Source organism: Pochonia chlamydosporia, chromosome 7 (genome assembly GCF_001653235.2).
Source record: "Pochonia chlamydosporia 170 chromosome 7, whole genome shotgun sequence".
NCBI classification, from domain to species: Eukaryota; Fungi; Ascomycota; class Sordariomycetes; order Hypocreales; family Clavicipitaceae; genus Pochonia; species Pochonia chlamydosporia.
The window spans coordinates 2,466,207-2,481,905 of NC_035796.1; the positions used below are offsets into that span (position 1 = coordinate 2,466,207).

General features: G+C 49.4%; 6 protein-coding genes across 6 annotated transcripts; all 6 read left to right on the plus strand.

Annotated features, from left to right (window-relative positions):
- Positions 1–467: 467 nt before the first annotated feature.
- VFPPC_09424 (alpha-L-fucosidase) lies at positions 468–1,538 on the plus strand (the record flags this gene model as incomplete). Its single annotated transcript, XM_018287961.1, has 1 exon — positions 468–1,538. The coding sequence occupies one exon, from the start codon at positions 468–470 to the stop codon at positions 1,536–1,538; it is 1,071 nt and encodes a 356-aa protein (XP_018139309.1).
- Positions 1,539–2,070: 532 nt separating this feature from the next.
- Positions 2,071–2,805, plus strand: VFPPC_09423 (alginate lyase 2; the record flags this gene model as incomplete). Its single annotated transcript, XM_018287960.1, has 1 exon — positions 2,071–2,805. The coding sequence occupies one exon, from the start codon at positions 2,071–2,073 to the stop codon at positions 2,803–2,805; it is 735 nt and encodes a 244-aa protein (XP_018139308.1).
- A 1,861-nt stretch (positions 2,806–4,666) lies between these two features.
- VFPPC_14599 (hypothetical protein) lies at positions 4,667–5,222 on the plus strand (the record flags this gene model as incomplete). The annotated part of the gene is made up of 3 exons (XM_018292367.1): positions 4,667–4,710; positions 4,814–5,042; positions 5,106–5,222. 3 exons carry the CDS (start codon positions 4,667–4,669, stop codon positions 5,220–5,222), a joined length of 390 nt encoding a protein of 129 aa, XP_018139306.1.
- Positions 5,223–7,937: 2,715 nt separating this feature from the next.
- On the plus strand, positions 7,938–11,168 carry VFPPC_09422 (chitin synthase A; the record flags this gene model as incomplete). The annotated part of the gene is made up of 4 exons (XM_018287959.1): positions 7,938–8,004; positions 8,386–8,567; positions 8,633–10,389; positions 10,448–11,168. The coding sequence occupies 4 exons, from the start codon at positions 7,938–7,940 to the stop codon at positions 11,166–11,168; spliced, it is 2,727 nt and encodes a 908-aa protein (XP_018139305.1).
- A 792-nt stretch (positions 11,169–11,960) lies between these two features.
- VFPPC_09421 (ankyrin repeats (3 copies) domain-containing protein) lies at positions 11,961–12,971 on the plus strand (the record flags this gene model as incomplete). The annotated part of the gene is made up of 1 exon (XM_018287958.1): positions 11,961–12,971. One exon carries the CDS (start codon positions 11,961–11,963, stop codon positions 12,969–12,971), a length of 1,011 nt encoding a protein of 336 aa, XP_018139304.1.
- Positions 12,972–13,006: 35 nt separating this feature from the next.
- On the plus strand, positions 13,007–15,678 carry VFPPC_09420 (hypothetical protein; the record flags this gene model as incomplete). The annotated part of the gene is made up of 2 exons (XM_022428658.1): positions 13,007–13,189; positions 13,801–15,678. The coding sequence occupies 2 exons, from the start codon at positions 13,007–13,009 to the stop codon at positions 15,676–15,678; spliced, it is 2,061 nt and encodes a 686-aa protein (XP_022284144.1).
- Between the last annotated feature and the right edge of the window lie 21 nt (positions 15,679–15,699).

Below are 15,699 nucleotides of genomic sequence, written 5' to 3' on the forward strand. Positions count from 1 at the left end.
TGGCGGCTCCTACACCATAAATGCAATCGGTCAAACTTTCAAAGATTGAGGACACTTGGCCCGAAAACGAGGCCAAGGGGCTTTCCTTCACATGTTCGCAGCTCAGGCAGGTACGAATGCTTCGTACTTCAATGCAACCATCGGCCCTCGTATATTCACTCTCGCGTAATCAACAACAGCAGCCACCCGAAGCATGCCAACAACGACCTGACTTTGATTCTATGGTTGCACTGGCGCAAGCATACACCACGCTAAGTCAATACATTTTCGATTTCCAAGCCTCCGAGAAGCAAGAAATATCATCCTCGGTACCTTTTACCGCTACCAAACGTTTGACTCACCAATCCAGAGTTCTACTAGTCACCTCTTTTGTCTTCTGTTCCAGTTTCAACATCAAACTCTGTCAACTAAACCAACGTCAAGAACGCCTACTGCAGCTCTCGAGCCATTGTTAAACACGAGTGATTATGGAACCAAATCGGATCTGGCACCACCCAGAGGTTGTAATACACAGCAACTGGACAGCTCCGCGCGAACGAAGTATTGCCAAGGGATATGACGTAGCCAACCGCCGATGGTACGCTCTTAAAGTTGAAGCAGAAATCAAAGACCGTGCATGGCTGGCATCAACTCTCACGACGTATATTACAAAGCACTACAGTGAATATGGAGAACCGCCGCCTTGGAATACAATCCACTTAAATGCGCAGCGCAATCTCGTCAGTTTTCAACGCAGACCATATGAAGAAATCAGCTGGTCACTCCAAAACTCCTTTCAGTATGTCTACCAGCGAGATCACAAAATGCGAACGATGCCCTTCAGCGATCTCAGAGATTTGACGTACATCAATCGATCAACAGACCGATGCACCTGGGACAACCGAGACTGCGTCTTCAAGCGAATTGATTTCGATTTTGATGTCGAGGGAGTTCAGAATGAAATCCAGATACATGAGACTCTCTCCCGCTATATAACTAAGCACTTCTTTCCGACGTATCACTATTTTAGGATAATAGCCAGTGAACAAATCGAGGATTACATGGGCAGGCACTTCTGCCTCGTTCCCATCCTCGCCGTTGTCACCGCTACCGAACAGCCCTGGAAAGATGGGTGTGTTGCAGGCATTTTAATGCCGTATGTTGGCGAGGACTTGGAGACCTTGGTCCAGAAGGACAAAGCCGGCCTTCCGCTCAGCATTGGCCATCTTCTCGCCTTCGTTCGCGCTGTTCAAGAGCTTGCAAAATCTGGTGTGCAACACGGCGAAATTACCTATTGGCACACATTGTTTCAGCCGCCAGGACAGTGTTGTCGCCCAGGTAGGCTGATGCTCACCAACAATGGCTCTTTAGCCCCAGAGCACTACGATGATTCAAGGGCCCTGGGAGAGTTGTTGCTTTGGTGTCTCCAGAATGCGCCGGGATTAAGGAAGAACAGAGGGACCAAGGCATTAGTGGTCGCAGCAGCAAGTGCCCTCTTCAACGGAAACTTTGAAGACGCAATTAAATGCTTGTCGCTGAAGAATGAAATGGTGTGGTAAAGTTGAATGCTTGAATGCTTTGAATGCTGGCAGTGTCGGAGTGGCTCGGCATAAACAGCGAAGTTTGGTGTCATGTATACTATGAGCCCGGCGAACAATGCCGGTTCGCCCTTCTAGGAAAGATCAGCAACTCCACGATGTGAGTCCCATTGGTGCAAAAACGAAGTTCTGGTGATACGCGGTACCTTGAAACCAACCTCAACATGGCCACTTGCCTATTCCACGAATCTACAAAGACGATGGGTTCTGGAAATGCCATTCGCCGCACGCCACGATCATCTCAAGTCAATTTGACTGGTCTGCCTATGGAACGTTACGCATCACCTTGATCTTCAATAGGGCTATGAGTGTTATCGTTGGACCGCCTCGGGCATCTTCCGAAGCGAACTGACAGGAGCGAAATCTGGAGTTGTGGAATCTGGGGAATGGAATTCTTGGTATAAGAGGGCTCATTCCAACCTTTCAGACAGTTCAATTCTCACCAACAACTCGCAGCCAGGTCATATCAAAACACAGCTGACACTTAAACAAAATGAGACTCTCCTCTTCTCTTACCTTGTTCTCGCTCGGACAACTCGCCACTCTGGTCCTTGGTCAAGGATCGGACTGTGCTCCAGGCGGAACATTTGACCTTTCCAACTGGAAGCTACAGCTCCCAACTGGAGAAGAGGGCCATCCCGACTCGATATCTTCTTCAAAGCTCCAGGGCTGCGGTGGCTACAAATCAGACGTCTTTTACACGGGCGACGATGGAGCCCTGGTGATGAAAGTCCCCGGGTCGCCATCAACTTCCGACTGCGTCACTACTCCAAACAGTAACCATTGCCGCACGGAGCTTCGTGAAGATTCTCCGTCAAAGTGGAGTCCGTCCAGCGGCACAAACAGACTGTTTGGTGACCTTGTGGTGACGCAAATCGACGATGACAGAGTCGTTGTTGGTCAGATTCATATCGACGGTGCTATTTCGACGAAGCCAGTGTGCGAATTGTACTACAGCAGTGCTGGGGAATTAAAGATGGGGGTCAACAAGTGCATCACTTGCAGTCAGGCTAGTACCCCTGTGGGCAATGTTCCTGTGGGTGAGCGGTTCACGTACGAGATTCGATATGAGAACGACGTCTTGTCTGTGAGCATTAACGGTGGGGGGTTTAAGACGCTGGATACGTATGACTTGAATAGCCCGGATAGTTATTTTAAGGCGGGGAATTATAACCAGGGTGAGGGGCCGACTGAGGTTCACTTCTATAGCATCAAGGTGTCGCATTAGGGCTGTCATGGAAATTCATATTGTTCCCAGCTTTTTGTACATAGTCAGGGGGCAAGTGTATAAGCATACCACGGTTGTTCAGTATAAAGAGGAAATGAGTACTTTTCACAAATTCACAAATAGGCGCCATGTGTGATTGCCGAGGGAGGTTAGGTGTAGCTTGCCCATCATAAGTGTTGACCTTCAAATCGTCACACACAAGATCTGTAGCTACCGAAATGTAGTCCAATTCTTAGACGTAAAAGAGGAGTGTTCATTCAAACCAGGCATCTCGTAGCCATTCCATACCAATTACAAACCGCCGTCTAGTCTACACATCATAGTACATGCCCATTTGTCAACATAAGAGTCAAATATAACCAGACATAGTATACACATCTAGGTCGATACCTGCCGACCCCGAATCACAAATTTCCCAGCCAGACTCTCATTGTTAGTGCATGAATATTCCCTTGACTCGCACTCAACGAGCATTCAGAAGGCCCAGTCGATGCGAAGCGTATCCACCAGGCACAAGATCGAAGACCGGCGACATTCCATCCCTAGTTTCCCTCTTTCAAGACTCAGTATCTCTCTTTTTCCTAGCTTGAAATGTCTCAAACGCCTTGACCGTGACCCAAGCTACCGCAACGACCGTGACAGCCAGTCGTATCTCCCTCGCAAGTTGGACTGCGGTTGCCGGAAACAGAATGGTATGAGCGTGGTTGATTGTTCCCGAATGTTGGGCCTGGAGGAGGAATTGCTCCATGGCTGTGGATGGAGGTGTGTTGTGTTGTTGATCGATGTTGGTGTTTGCTGAGAGGAAAAAAAGGGTTCAGATTGCATGGTCATGATGTTGTGGGGCGGTGGTTTGGCTTAACCTAGACCACGGTGGACTTGCAACAAACGACAAATATAATTGCAGTGAGACAATGCAGCCGGAAATAGAGAAAGTTTTTGCTTTACGATTTTTGTTTGAATGATGATAATTGCTCAATGCGGCATACGTTGGTAGTAGCTTTGCAGGCATTGATACACAAGCGGAAATACTGATGGATCTCCTGCAGTCAACTAACTTACGACAGAACAGAGTTACTTTAGATGCAACAAAGGCTGCATCGCATATCGCATGTTTTTATCGCGGGATAAGACATTGGATATAATTACGCTGATGAGATTGATCTGGAAGCCTGGTGAGTCGCCGGAAAGGGAATGTGACAGGGCCGACAGAAGAGATCGGCCCGGATGTTGTTGATTGCGAGTAGTAGAACAAAGGCAATGCGGGAAATTAAAGTCATGCATGTCAACGTTGGCAATTTCTGAGCTCAATTGAATAGGTACAATTGGGGTTGTCTACTACTGAGGACCTCTACAGTATTGCACCCTCTAGCCATGAGTTAGCAGTACGACGAGGTCAATCGCCGCGATTAGACCAAATTGGAAGAAATTGATGCCATAGTGCAACAACTACATACCTAACGCCATGTATAAAGTGCGGAAACACGTTGTATTCTTCCTGGCAAACAACGTGTCAATGGATTTTAATAACTGAGACAATTGGTACGCAGTACCAAAAGCAGAGTTTGTCGAGAACGCCCGGAGTCGTTGCTGGTCTGTTGGCAACTTGGCATATCGGGAGATTGAGAAGGCACAACCAACAAATACAACCAAGACATAGCTACTAGAGGCAGTCAATGCTTGTCTCCGCAACGAGTTAGCGAAATAAACGATCTTCTGAATAGCGTAGTGACCTTGACAAAAATTATTAAAGGACTTGTGTAGAAGCATCCTTACCTGACATCTGGCCCTTCCAAAATCATCATCTATTACAAGTTTACTCATTCGTTCGGAATACTCCACCGCGACAAAAGAACTTATCAACATGCAGCCCTTGTCCTTGTCCGTTGCTGTCCTCAGCCTAGCCAGGTAAGTACCTTGTCCGTGGTTCTTATTGCCTCTTTGAGATGAGACGTTCAAGAAATAGTTGGCAAGATGGCGTAGTGAAGGGCAAACTAACATACGCTGGTAGTGCTGCCTCGGCAACGAATCCCAAGACCACCATTACAGCAACTGCAACGCGTACGACCACAGTCTATGCGGCCCCAACTCCAGTGACGAAATGTGTAACCACTGTCACCGTGTCCACCTGCATGGCGGGAACGACGACAGTATATAAGACGATTGCTGCGGTTCCCTCGGAAATTGACTGCAAGGGCTGCAAGCTATCTGTGGTGACGAAAACACACGGAACGCTCAAGGTACGTCATGATGAACAGATGTGTGATACGACAGTGGGATGCTGATAAATATCCAATACTTAGCCTACCGTCACTGTTACAAAAGACTACACGCTCCAGCACCCACCAGTTTGCACGACTTTGCCTAAGCCGCCAACGTACACCAACCGTTATTACGCCCGCAAGGCAAACCGAGCTTAATTGGCTCTAGTTCTTGTCAAATGGCATACCGTATCGTCGTCGCGGAACAGGTGTGCTTAGCACTTCATGGCTTGGGACTATATCCGTTAAAGAGCCTCACATTGTACTAAATGGTGGCGTTTGATAGTCGAATCGTGAATTATACTTCTCTATCCTACTTGAGTTCTCCAACAGTGTTTAGCGGTTTAGCTCGGTTATGCATCGTTTCAACAAAGAGGGTAGATGGGACTTGCGTTACTCGTGACGATCCCCACTGCCGCTGAAGGTGACAGATCGTAACAAGCCTGATGTCACCTGCATGACCCATAGCTGCCCGCTGCCAACTTCGTGTGAAGTGAAGTTGCATGATGCGCAAGAGGTACGTGGAATCGTGGCTGTGCAGTTCGAGTTGGTGCTGTGCTAACGTCCTCGTGGCGTCAAAACCCACCACTGCTTGGGCTATTTTTGGCTACATAGACCTGGCAGTGTTTTGAACGATCTGTGATAGACGAGAAATGCAGCTTGGCCAGGTGTGATGCTCTTTGCCACAACAACCCAGTTTGACGACGTAATGAGTAATGCCGCAGGTTCTGTGCGAATTCAGGTGCGCGGGGCTACCAGGCGCGACAGCCTCGAGGGGAACAAAATATTTATTCTTGGCTAAAGCTGGAGCGGATATCGCATACCACTGTTGGGAGGGGAGGCTGACGGCGTCTGATCTGTAGCCATGCTCATGCATGGTTTCGCGGCCAGATGTGTGTTGGTAATTTTGGTCAGTGTTCCTGCACTGGGAAGCCGGATATGCGTGGTGCCACACACTCTGACTGTACGCCAAGGAGTAGCAGGAGATCCGTTACAGAATGCCCATCGTGATAATGACGATCGGCCGCACTGTGGATGGTAGGCAGTATTGGTGTCTGCAGGCTCCTGGAGCTGAATTTCTCCGTTGGTGGTCATGAGATTTGTTTCTGATTTCGGCGCAACAGTGATGGTACTGTGCGAATGCTGTGGTTCACAAGGTCAATCGACCGCTTATACTGCTTGTCTCACGATGAGCAAGAGGTTCGAAGAAAAAGACCTGAGCAGACGTCATCATTGGCCTGCGTGGTTGGCGCGAAAAAGAATGTGCTTGTCGAATGTGTGCCGGAAGAACGTGAATGTGTGGGACGGCAACGACGAGCAGAGGGAAGAATGTTCAAATGTTGGCAAATTTTGGGAGATGAGACGCATTGTGAAAGGTGAGTGGTCAGGAGAATGAGCAAAGACGGGGTCCGCCCCAGCCATTCACCGGGATTTACAGGCGCTTGGTGCGAGCTGTGGGGGCTGACAGGGGCGCATGGAGCTGCTGGGCGTCTGAAACAGTGCCGTCATTGGGGGTCGTGGGTCTGGCATGTGGCCCTGCAATAAGATGTCGATGATCAGAAACCAGAGACTTGAAGATTTGAAGACTGCGTGTGGTGGTATTCGAAAAAGATGAATGACCATTCAAGTATATGCACTGACTAAGTTACTGTGAAGCTGCATTTGGGACATTCTGAAAATGAGTCTGGTGTGGTGAGAACCTGCCTATGTGTGGTGCTTCTTCTGAAAGGCGACATCTGGGCTGTTATCGGGAAAGGCGGCCTCCAGTCTCGCCAGACCAGATGTGCCAGTTGACCTCATGGGATGCACATGCCCGACGATGTGTACGTGAGCATGCAGCTACCCACAAGCTGTTACTATTTCTCCGTGCGAATAGGCGATGTGACAATTGCGGCTATGCGCAGGCTCATAGTGACTGTGAATGGCTCAGTCGTCAGATTGCCACGACGACGCGATTGCATTCATTAGGAGTGGTGCACTTGTTAGTTCAGCAAGCCGTTGAAATAGCATCCCCAATCGTGAAATACATACCTTGGGCTGGAAAACGCCTTTGTTGGTAGAGAGGCTAACTGGCAAACGTTGAAAAATATCAAGTGCGTCCGCGTCCGCAGTGCCACCATACCCTCAGCCTCAATCAATACTGTGAAGCAAACCGCCTCGTCTGATCCCGTTCATGATCAAAGGCGAAAGAGACTCGACTACGGAGTACAAAGAATCTCACCCAGGTTGCCGCTTGCCCCGCCACACATACGAGGCATGGAGCCGCTTTTCCTGACCACTTCCAAAGGCAGGTGCGACCCCTGCTCATCATCCAGCCCCTGCCACAATTTGAAACTTGCCCGACGCCTCGCTCCGACTGAACTCGACATTTCTTTCCAGGATTTGAAACCGTCTCCAGCTCCGTCTGTCCCCCTTTGTTCCCTTTTGATTTATGCTGGGCATCACTTCTCCAAAATTTCCACCTGCTCTACGTTTGCCGACGCTGGCGCATATATTCCAACTGTACACTGCTGTGCGATAGCGTACTGTCCAAGCATTCAGCCTGTCGAAGAGCTACGCGCAACGTTGTGGGGCGTGATCCGAATGTTTTGAATGACGACACCGAGCCCTTGACGAGCCACGAGAAATCGCAATCTCCCGTCGAGTCGACACGTTACAGTCTACTCCAGATTCATTATACAACCCAACCTGAGCCATCACTGCACTCAGTACGGAGTACCTCAACCAACTGTTCATCGATTGCGCCACACCTCCACTGGGGACGAAACCGCCATTGCAAGACCAATTCGCGGCCGTATCCGTGCCGTTGAAACTCTTTTCCCCAGCCATTGACGAGGCGTCGCTGCTTCTTGCAGTGACATTGACGAGCCGAACATGTCTGGCTATAACAGAGCTTACGATAGAGTACCTCACCAGGAGCGAGGAGATGGACACGAAGGACGTAAGTGAACACACCCATGCATTCCTCGCAATAATGTCACTTCCATGCCCCTTCTTGGGACGTGGATCATCCTGTGATCTCAATTCTTGACCCCTTCCACACCCCTGTCCCTCTAATCTAATGCTCATATCCCCTCGCCCATCTCCCCAGATTTGCGACAACTGTTCTGTTGGTGGTTTTGCTATCTTCACTTTCCTCACTTCTTGCTCCTTCATACTTCCATTCGACGGCATTGCCTCTCTCCTTGGCTTCACATACCAACCAGGGCCAGATATCTGGTCCTTATCGCTCCCTTTTGCTCACCACCTTGCCTTTCTTCGGCCTTTGGCGCCGTTTGGAGAAAATACAATCGGCTCTAGTCTGCTCTAACACAATAGACAGAGTACGAGATGGACCGCCGCGATTACGGCTATGGGCGCCAACCAAGCCCCTTCGACGATCACCACAATGTCAATATGCCAATGCAACAGCAGCCTACACACTACTATGGCAGTCAAGATTCCATTCAAGATGCCAGATACGGCACCCACACCCCGAATAGCCATCTTCGGCTCAACACTGCTGTATGTTTCTTCATTGGAAGTTGGTGGTTCGTGTATGCTGCGCAGTTGATGCTGACTCTTGACAGCAATCCGTTGGCCAGACGCCGAGTCCCGGACCGTATGTCCAACACCCACCACAACAAGAATACAGCCACCTCGACCCAGAACAGCTACATGACCATGGTGAATATTTTGATGGTTACAATCAGGGCCAGCCTCAACAACAGCCGGCGTACGACGATAACCAGCCCCTGATACATGATCAGCAAGCGTACCACGATGACCCTGCTCATACGCCACAAACCCCGGCTGGAGGGATTAAACGATGGAAGACGGTCAAGCAGGTCTTGTTGTATCGTGGTAATCTGGTTTTGGACTGCCCTGTCCCGCCCGTTCTGCTGCAGCAAAACCCTCACGGCGAACGCGATGAGTTTACCCACATGCGATACTCCGCCGCGACCTGCGATCCGTCCGACTTTTATAACGAAAACTTCACTCTTCGCCAGAAGCTATTCAGCAAGCCTCGCCACACCGAACTCTTCATCGTCGTTACCATGTACAATGAAGATGACGTCTTGTTTGCTCGCACCATGATTGGCGTTTTCAAGAACATCGAGTACATGTGCAATCGCCCCAACAGCAAAACCTGGGGCAAGGATGCCTGGAAGAAGATTGTCGTCTGCATCGTGAGCGACGGCCGTGCCAAAATCAACCCACGAACAAAGGCTATCTTGTCTGGTATGGGTGTTTACCAAGAGGGTATTGCGAAACAGCAAGTCAACAATAAAGACGTGACGGCGCATATCTACGAGTACACCACCCAAACGCATCTTCAGCTTAAAAGCGATGTCGTTTCTCTGGTCCACCGGCGACAGCCCGTGCAGCTGCTTTTCTGTCTCAAAGAGAAGAACCAAAAGAAAATCAACTCGCATCGGTGGTTCTTCCAGGCATTTGGTCGAGTGTTGGATCCCAATATCTGTGTTCTCATTGACGCCGGCACACGCCCCGGAGGCAACTCGATCTACCATCTGTGGAAGGCATTCGACTTGGAGCCCATGTGTGGCGGTGCCTGTGGTGAAATTAAGGCCATGTTGGGTACTGGCGGCAAGAATCTTCTTAACCCGCTTGTTGCGACACAAAACTTTGAGTACAAGATGAGCAATATTCTCGACAAACCGCTTGAATCGGCTTTTGGATTCATCTCCGTGTTGCCCGGTGCCTTCTCAGCGTATCGATACGTTGCCCTGCAGAACGACAAGAATGGCCAGGGGCCACTGGAAAAGTATTTCCTGGGCGAAACGCTGCACGGTGGCGCCAAGGCTGGCCTTTTCGAGTCAAACATGTATCTGGCTGAGGATCGTATTCTCTGCTTTGAACTAGTGACGAAGCGAAATTGCCATTGGATTTTGCAGTATGTGAAATCTGCTACCGGAGAAACTGATGTGCCAGACACGGTTACCGAACTCGTCCTTCAGCGTCGTCGGTGGCTGAATGGTTCGTTTTTCGCCGCCATTTACGCCATTGCTCACTTTTACGAATTCTTCCGATCCGATCACTCCTTCTTCCGAAAACTAGGCTTCTTTGTCGAATTCGTCTTCAACACTGTCAACATGATCTTTGCCTGGTTTGCCATTGGCAATTTCTTCTTGGTCTTTAAAATTCTTACTACTAGTCTTGGCTCCGACGATCTACTGGGTAAAACTGGAGAGATTCTCGGTGTAGTCTTCACCTGGCTCTATGGCGTTTTCTTGATTACCTGCTTTGTTTTATCCATGGGCAATCGGCCAGCTGGTTCCGGTAGATTATACTCGGCCATGGTATGGTTCTGGGCTGGCATCATGATGTAAGTGCTGTCGTTGCGCAATTTTGAGTAGCACTACTAATACTTTTCCAACCAACAGATATCTGATGTTTGCTGCCATCTTCATCGCGGTCAAAGCTATCATCAAGGACCTCAACAGCGGCACTGCTTTCAGTATCAGCCAACTATTCAAGAACCCCGTGTTTTATACGCTCATTATATCTGTCATGTCCACATTCGGTATCTGGCTTATCGCCTCGCTCATCATGTTCGACCCTTGGCACATGATTACCTCATTCCTCCAGTACATGCTGCTGACGCCTACGTACACGAATGTCCTGAATGTGTATGCTTTCTGCAACACTCATGACGTTTCATGGGGAACAAAAGGTGATGACAAAGTGGAAAAACTGCCATCTGTGAACACCAAGGACGGACAGGGTAAGACGGATCTGCCCGACGAGGGTGATTTGAACGCCCAATATCAGCGAGAGGTTGCTCTCTTTAGCACCAAGTTCAAGGCAGTCAAGACAGCGCCAACTCCCGCGCAGCTACAAGAGAAGCAAATGGATTACTACCGAGGTGTTAGAACCGGTGTCGTGTTGATTTGGATGATTACCAACTTTGCCTTGGCCGCGGTGGTTCTCAGTTCGGCTGGCCTGGAGAGGATTACACCCGGAAATGGCAACCCAGAACAGGAAGCAGTAGACCGATCCAACATTTACATGACGATTGTGCTGTGGAGTGTAGCGGTGCTTAGTGGTTTCAAGTTTTTGGGGGCCATGTGGTTTTTGGTAGTCAGGATGTTCAGAGGAGTCTAGTTGTGACAACGGAGAGTCAGGGACGGGGATCATTGATGACGTTGCAGATGATTACTTTTTTTATGTACTTGTTCGGTTCTGGATTATACCCGTGTTGGAATAGGATGAAGTGGTCTCAGGTCTTTAAATTGTGTTGAAATGCATTCTGACTGAAGGAGATGTTGATGTATGCAATATGTAAGAGAAAATGGCGTTAAATTGCGGCCTGGGACAATCAATATACACTATTTATGAATCACAAGTAAATCGGGGTGCATGCCGTGTTCATCCGCTATCGAATTGCATTGACGCTAATAACTAGTCCTTGGCTGAGAGACTTGAGCGCGCAAAATCGTCTGGTAGGCATTGTTTCTGCCGATAAGCACCTCGACTCTGCGCTTGTTTGATACAATCACTGTTTGTGTACTTTTGGCGGATTCACGATTGGCATGGAGGCTTTGCCTGAACAGTGAAAGCCTTTGTCTGCTGGTAGCAGTGCGATTCCGCTCTACTACGTTATTCCTGTTCGCGGTAAATGACAAAGCACACGAACAAAAGTCTTGCCTTTGCGCAGGTTTCGTGCCCTTGAAAGCCAAGTTATCAAAGAGGCCACCAGGATATATATCCTTTCCGCATGGACAGTCACACTCAGCGCATCTATAGATGCTTTAATTTACAGATCTGGGCTTCATCATATCATTCACTCGTGGCGTTATTCACTTCTTCCCTCGTCACGTACATCGCAGTTTACATTCCCGTTTATACAAGTCTCGGCTCATCGATGCGTCTACCTAGTCCCCCTATCTGGGAGACATGATTCACTCACTACCCCAAGAACTAATATTGAGCATAGCGGATTTCTTGGATTCGCAAAGTGATATCAACGCTCTTGGTCAAACATGCCGGCACTTACATCGCATTCTTGACTTCGAACTGTACCTTCACGATGCGAAGCACTCTGGTGGCTCAGCCTTGTTCTGGGCTTCGATACGTAACCAGGAACAGACGGTAAAGAAGGCACTGCAGGTATGGGGCATGAGAGAGGAGAATTGTATTACTGCACGCGAGTCCGCTTATTCAATCTTGGAGCACCGAGTTCTTCAGGCTCTCACCTACATGGGGTGGACGTTCATGGTTTCACCCGGTCATCCTATTTTGACGCGGTCGCCACTATTTTGGGCTGCTGACCATGAACATGTCGCCATCGTTCGGATGCTTTTAGAATCTGGCGAGTTTGATGTACACCAAAGAGATCCACAGGGGAATTCTCTCCTCCACATAGCCGCCGGTTGGGGTAAGGACGCCATTGTGAAGTTACTCCTGGATATGGACGAGCTGGACGCCGATGTGAAGGATGAAGGTGGCCACACGCCACTGTATTGCGCTGTTGCGGCAGATTCTCCCTCTACTATGAAACTCCTTCTGCAGACGGGCAAATTCGACGCTGGGGAAACAGACGCAAAGGGCCGTACGTTGTTGTCTATTGCTGCTGGAACGGGCAAGGTGGCAGCGCTCCGGTATCTAATGGGCCTGTGGGAGGGGGACATAGACAAAGCAGATGTTTACGGACGCACAACGCTATCATACGCCGCCGGATCTGGGCATGAGTCTATCGAAAAGATGCTTCTTGATTCCGGTAGAGTGGACGCCAATTCAACAGACAAAGCCGGATGGACGCCGCTGTCCCACGCGACAACATGGTGGGACGGGGCTATAGTGAAGACGCTTCTCGAGTCGGGGAAGATTAACGCCGAGATGAATATGGGCGTACTGCACTTTCTCACGCGGCTGGCTCTGGCAGGAAGACTGCAGTACGGTCGTTGATTGAGTCGGGGGTGGATGTTAATGCGAGGGATCAAATGGGCCGTACGCCGCTCTCATATGCTGCTGGTGCTGGAGAGGAAGATGTCGTGGAGGTACTTCTGGGGACGGCTGGGGTGGAAGTCGACGCGAGGGATGAGAATGGGAGGACGCCTCTCTTTTGGGCCGTTGATAATGGGCATGAGAAGGTTGTTGAAGGGTTGCTGGATTCGGGCGCTGATGTGAGTGTGAAGGATTATGCTGGTAGGGGTTTGTTTGGGCGTACGAGTTTGAGGATATTGGAGTTGTTGGTTGAGTCTCTTTAGTGTGATTTACTGGATTGTGAGGATGGTGCTTGATGGGTAACTATTTGATCAAGTCTTTTGAAGTGGACGATGGTTGCTTGTGTTTTCTGTGAGAGTATCTCGTCGGTGACGAGTCGCCTTCACAAGGAGACCGTGAGATGCTGTGTGTACGAAAGAGGATAATGAAACAAGCAACAGCTCAGCTATTTTAGGGAGCAGAATGAATTTAGTGACAGGTTTGGCGAACTGCCATTTGAACATGTTCGGCCCGGAAATGATGTTCAGCCGCGCGTATAATTATGCCTGTGGTGGAGTAGGCTGCTGCCATCCCTGGCCATGAGGAAGACTCAGGATATACCATCTCTCCGTTCTCAACACGAGACTTGACCGAATGTGTCTGGCATCTCAAACCAAGCAAGGCACTTCGAGGAGTGAAACGTTCCTCAGCAAGTTCTTCGACCTGTTTGAGCTGTTTGTCGGTTGTTTCTTCAGTTTCTTTGTGACGACGGGCTACAAGCCAAACATCTTGCTCATTCTCGACTCAACAGACTGAGATGTTGGGGGGTGAGAGTGAACGCACAAACAGACGCGCAGGTGAAGCTATGTGTACCCTCCACTCTCTGGTCTCCGATGAGATGTCAACCCCTGAGCTGCTGAACGATGGAGAAAGTTACGAGGATGCAGAGTTGTGCTGTCAAATATGCGGCGTCAGCTTCAACATTAGTCGTATTCGGACTGCAAACGAGCCCGTCTCGTCTGCCTGGTGTGGAAGTGATGACGAAGCATGGGGATACAGCCCGATCCTCGGTTCATATGTCTGCGATTTGCTGGACGATGAAGACACCGGCTGTGCTTCATGTCTGGTCGCGGAAAGGGGGGACCTCGGAAGCGATGCGTCAGATTCGGACTTTGTGAATGGCAGTGATGAGATATCAGAGTGTTGTTCTTCTGGAGAGTCAAGTGGAGTTGTGGACGTGGAAGAGGACCAAGAAGCATCAGATATCATCATGTCTGCTCACAACAGCGATGATCAACGCGTGATTCAGGAATCCGCGGAAGACGAAGAAGCGTACCACCAGTTTATCCAAGTAGTGAAGAACGTCACACTGACTACTCATCACGGTCTTCATCAGCGTTCAACACTCAAACCAACACCGCGCACAGACTACGAGCATATAGCAAGCACGTCGTGTGTATCGAAACGCGGGTACAACGGCAACAACATATCCGTTGAAGAAATGAGAGCTTGTACAACCGCGCAGTTTCTTATCCCCAGGACGACTATGCTCAATGATAGTGATCCGTATGGTCCGATAGACGATGACACAGCCACCTTCTTCGTCCACGGTCTAACAGATCGTACCACGAGAATTGACGCTCGACACCCTGCGTCTGTGTTTCCACCCAGGTTTGGATGTCGTCGCATGTCCTGGGCAAGAAATGTTATCTTGCGGCCGTCAACGGCAAATTTAACGGGCATGCCGCTCCATCCTTACTGTTTGGAGGTGTTTAAACGTGCCAGCTTGCACAGATCAGGGCGTGTAGACTTGGACGGTTTGACGAATTGGTTTCGTTTGGATGCTAATCCGGTTGACTTCTTTTGCGAGTTTCCGCGAGACGAAGCTGTTGGACGGGGTCGTGGGGGATCGCAATGGCAGCATGTTGCTGGTGATGAGTGGATTGTCGCGAATCCTTGTATTAACCCTACGCTTGATACGTTTCTCGAGTCAGTTTGTACAGAAGCATCTGAGCATACGGGAGTTAAGAAAGGGAATGGTGGTGGGCGATTGATTAAGGATACAGACCCGTTTGCGAAGCTTCCACTTGAAATCCGGCTTGATGTACTCATGTATCTTGGGCCAGACGATATTACAAATGTTCGGACAGCAATGCCATCTGTTTGGGATTTGCCGCAGCACTTTTTGCATAAACTGGTCATCCGAGACTTTCCCTGGTTATGGGAAGCCTGGTGTCCAATTCCATACTCATTCTGGTCTACCACTACCGAAAGAGAGTTTAAGGTGCGCCAGATGAAGTTTGATGAGAGACGGCTAGATACTGAAAGGAAAATATCCGTTTTGGAAGATGAGGGACCAAGTGGTGAGTATTCATCTGCTATTGAAGCACTGAGAAATCAGTCCAGGGAGGAGCCAACGCAGTTGGGTAGCCAACCACTTCGCACGCTTGATATACATAGCACAGATTGGAGTCGTGTGTACGACAGGTTCACCCTAAGTGTGAAGATTCCCAAAGGCTTGAGGAATCGGTCTCGAATTTGGAAGGACTGCGAGCATATACTAGATAGAATTGAGGCACATAAAGCAAGTGGACGGTTGACGGAGAGGGAAACTGATGCAGAGGAGGCTTGTGAAGAGTTTTTGGCAAGATATCCGCATTTACGGCTGTCAGTAATACGACCTTGGTAGTTTTTGTGGCGTTTATCACGA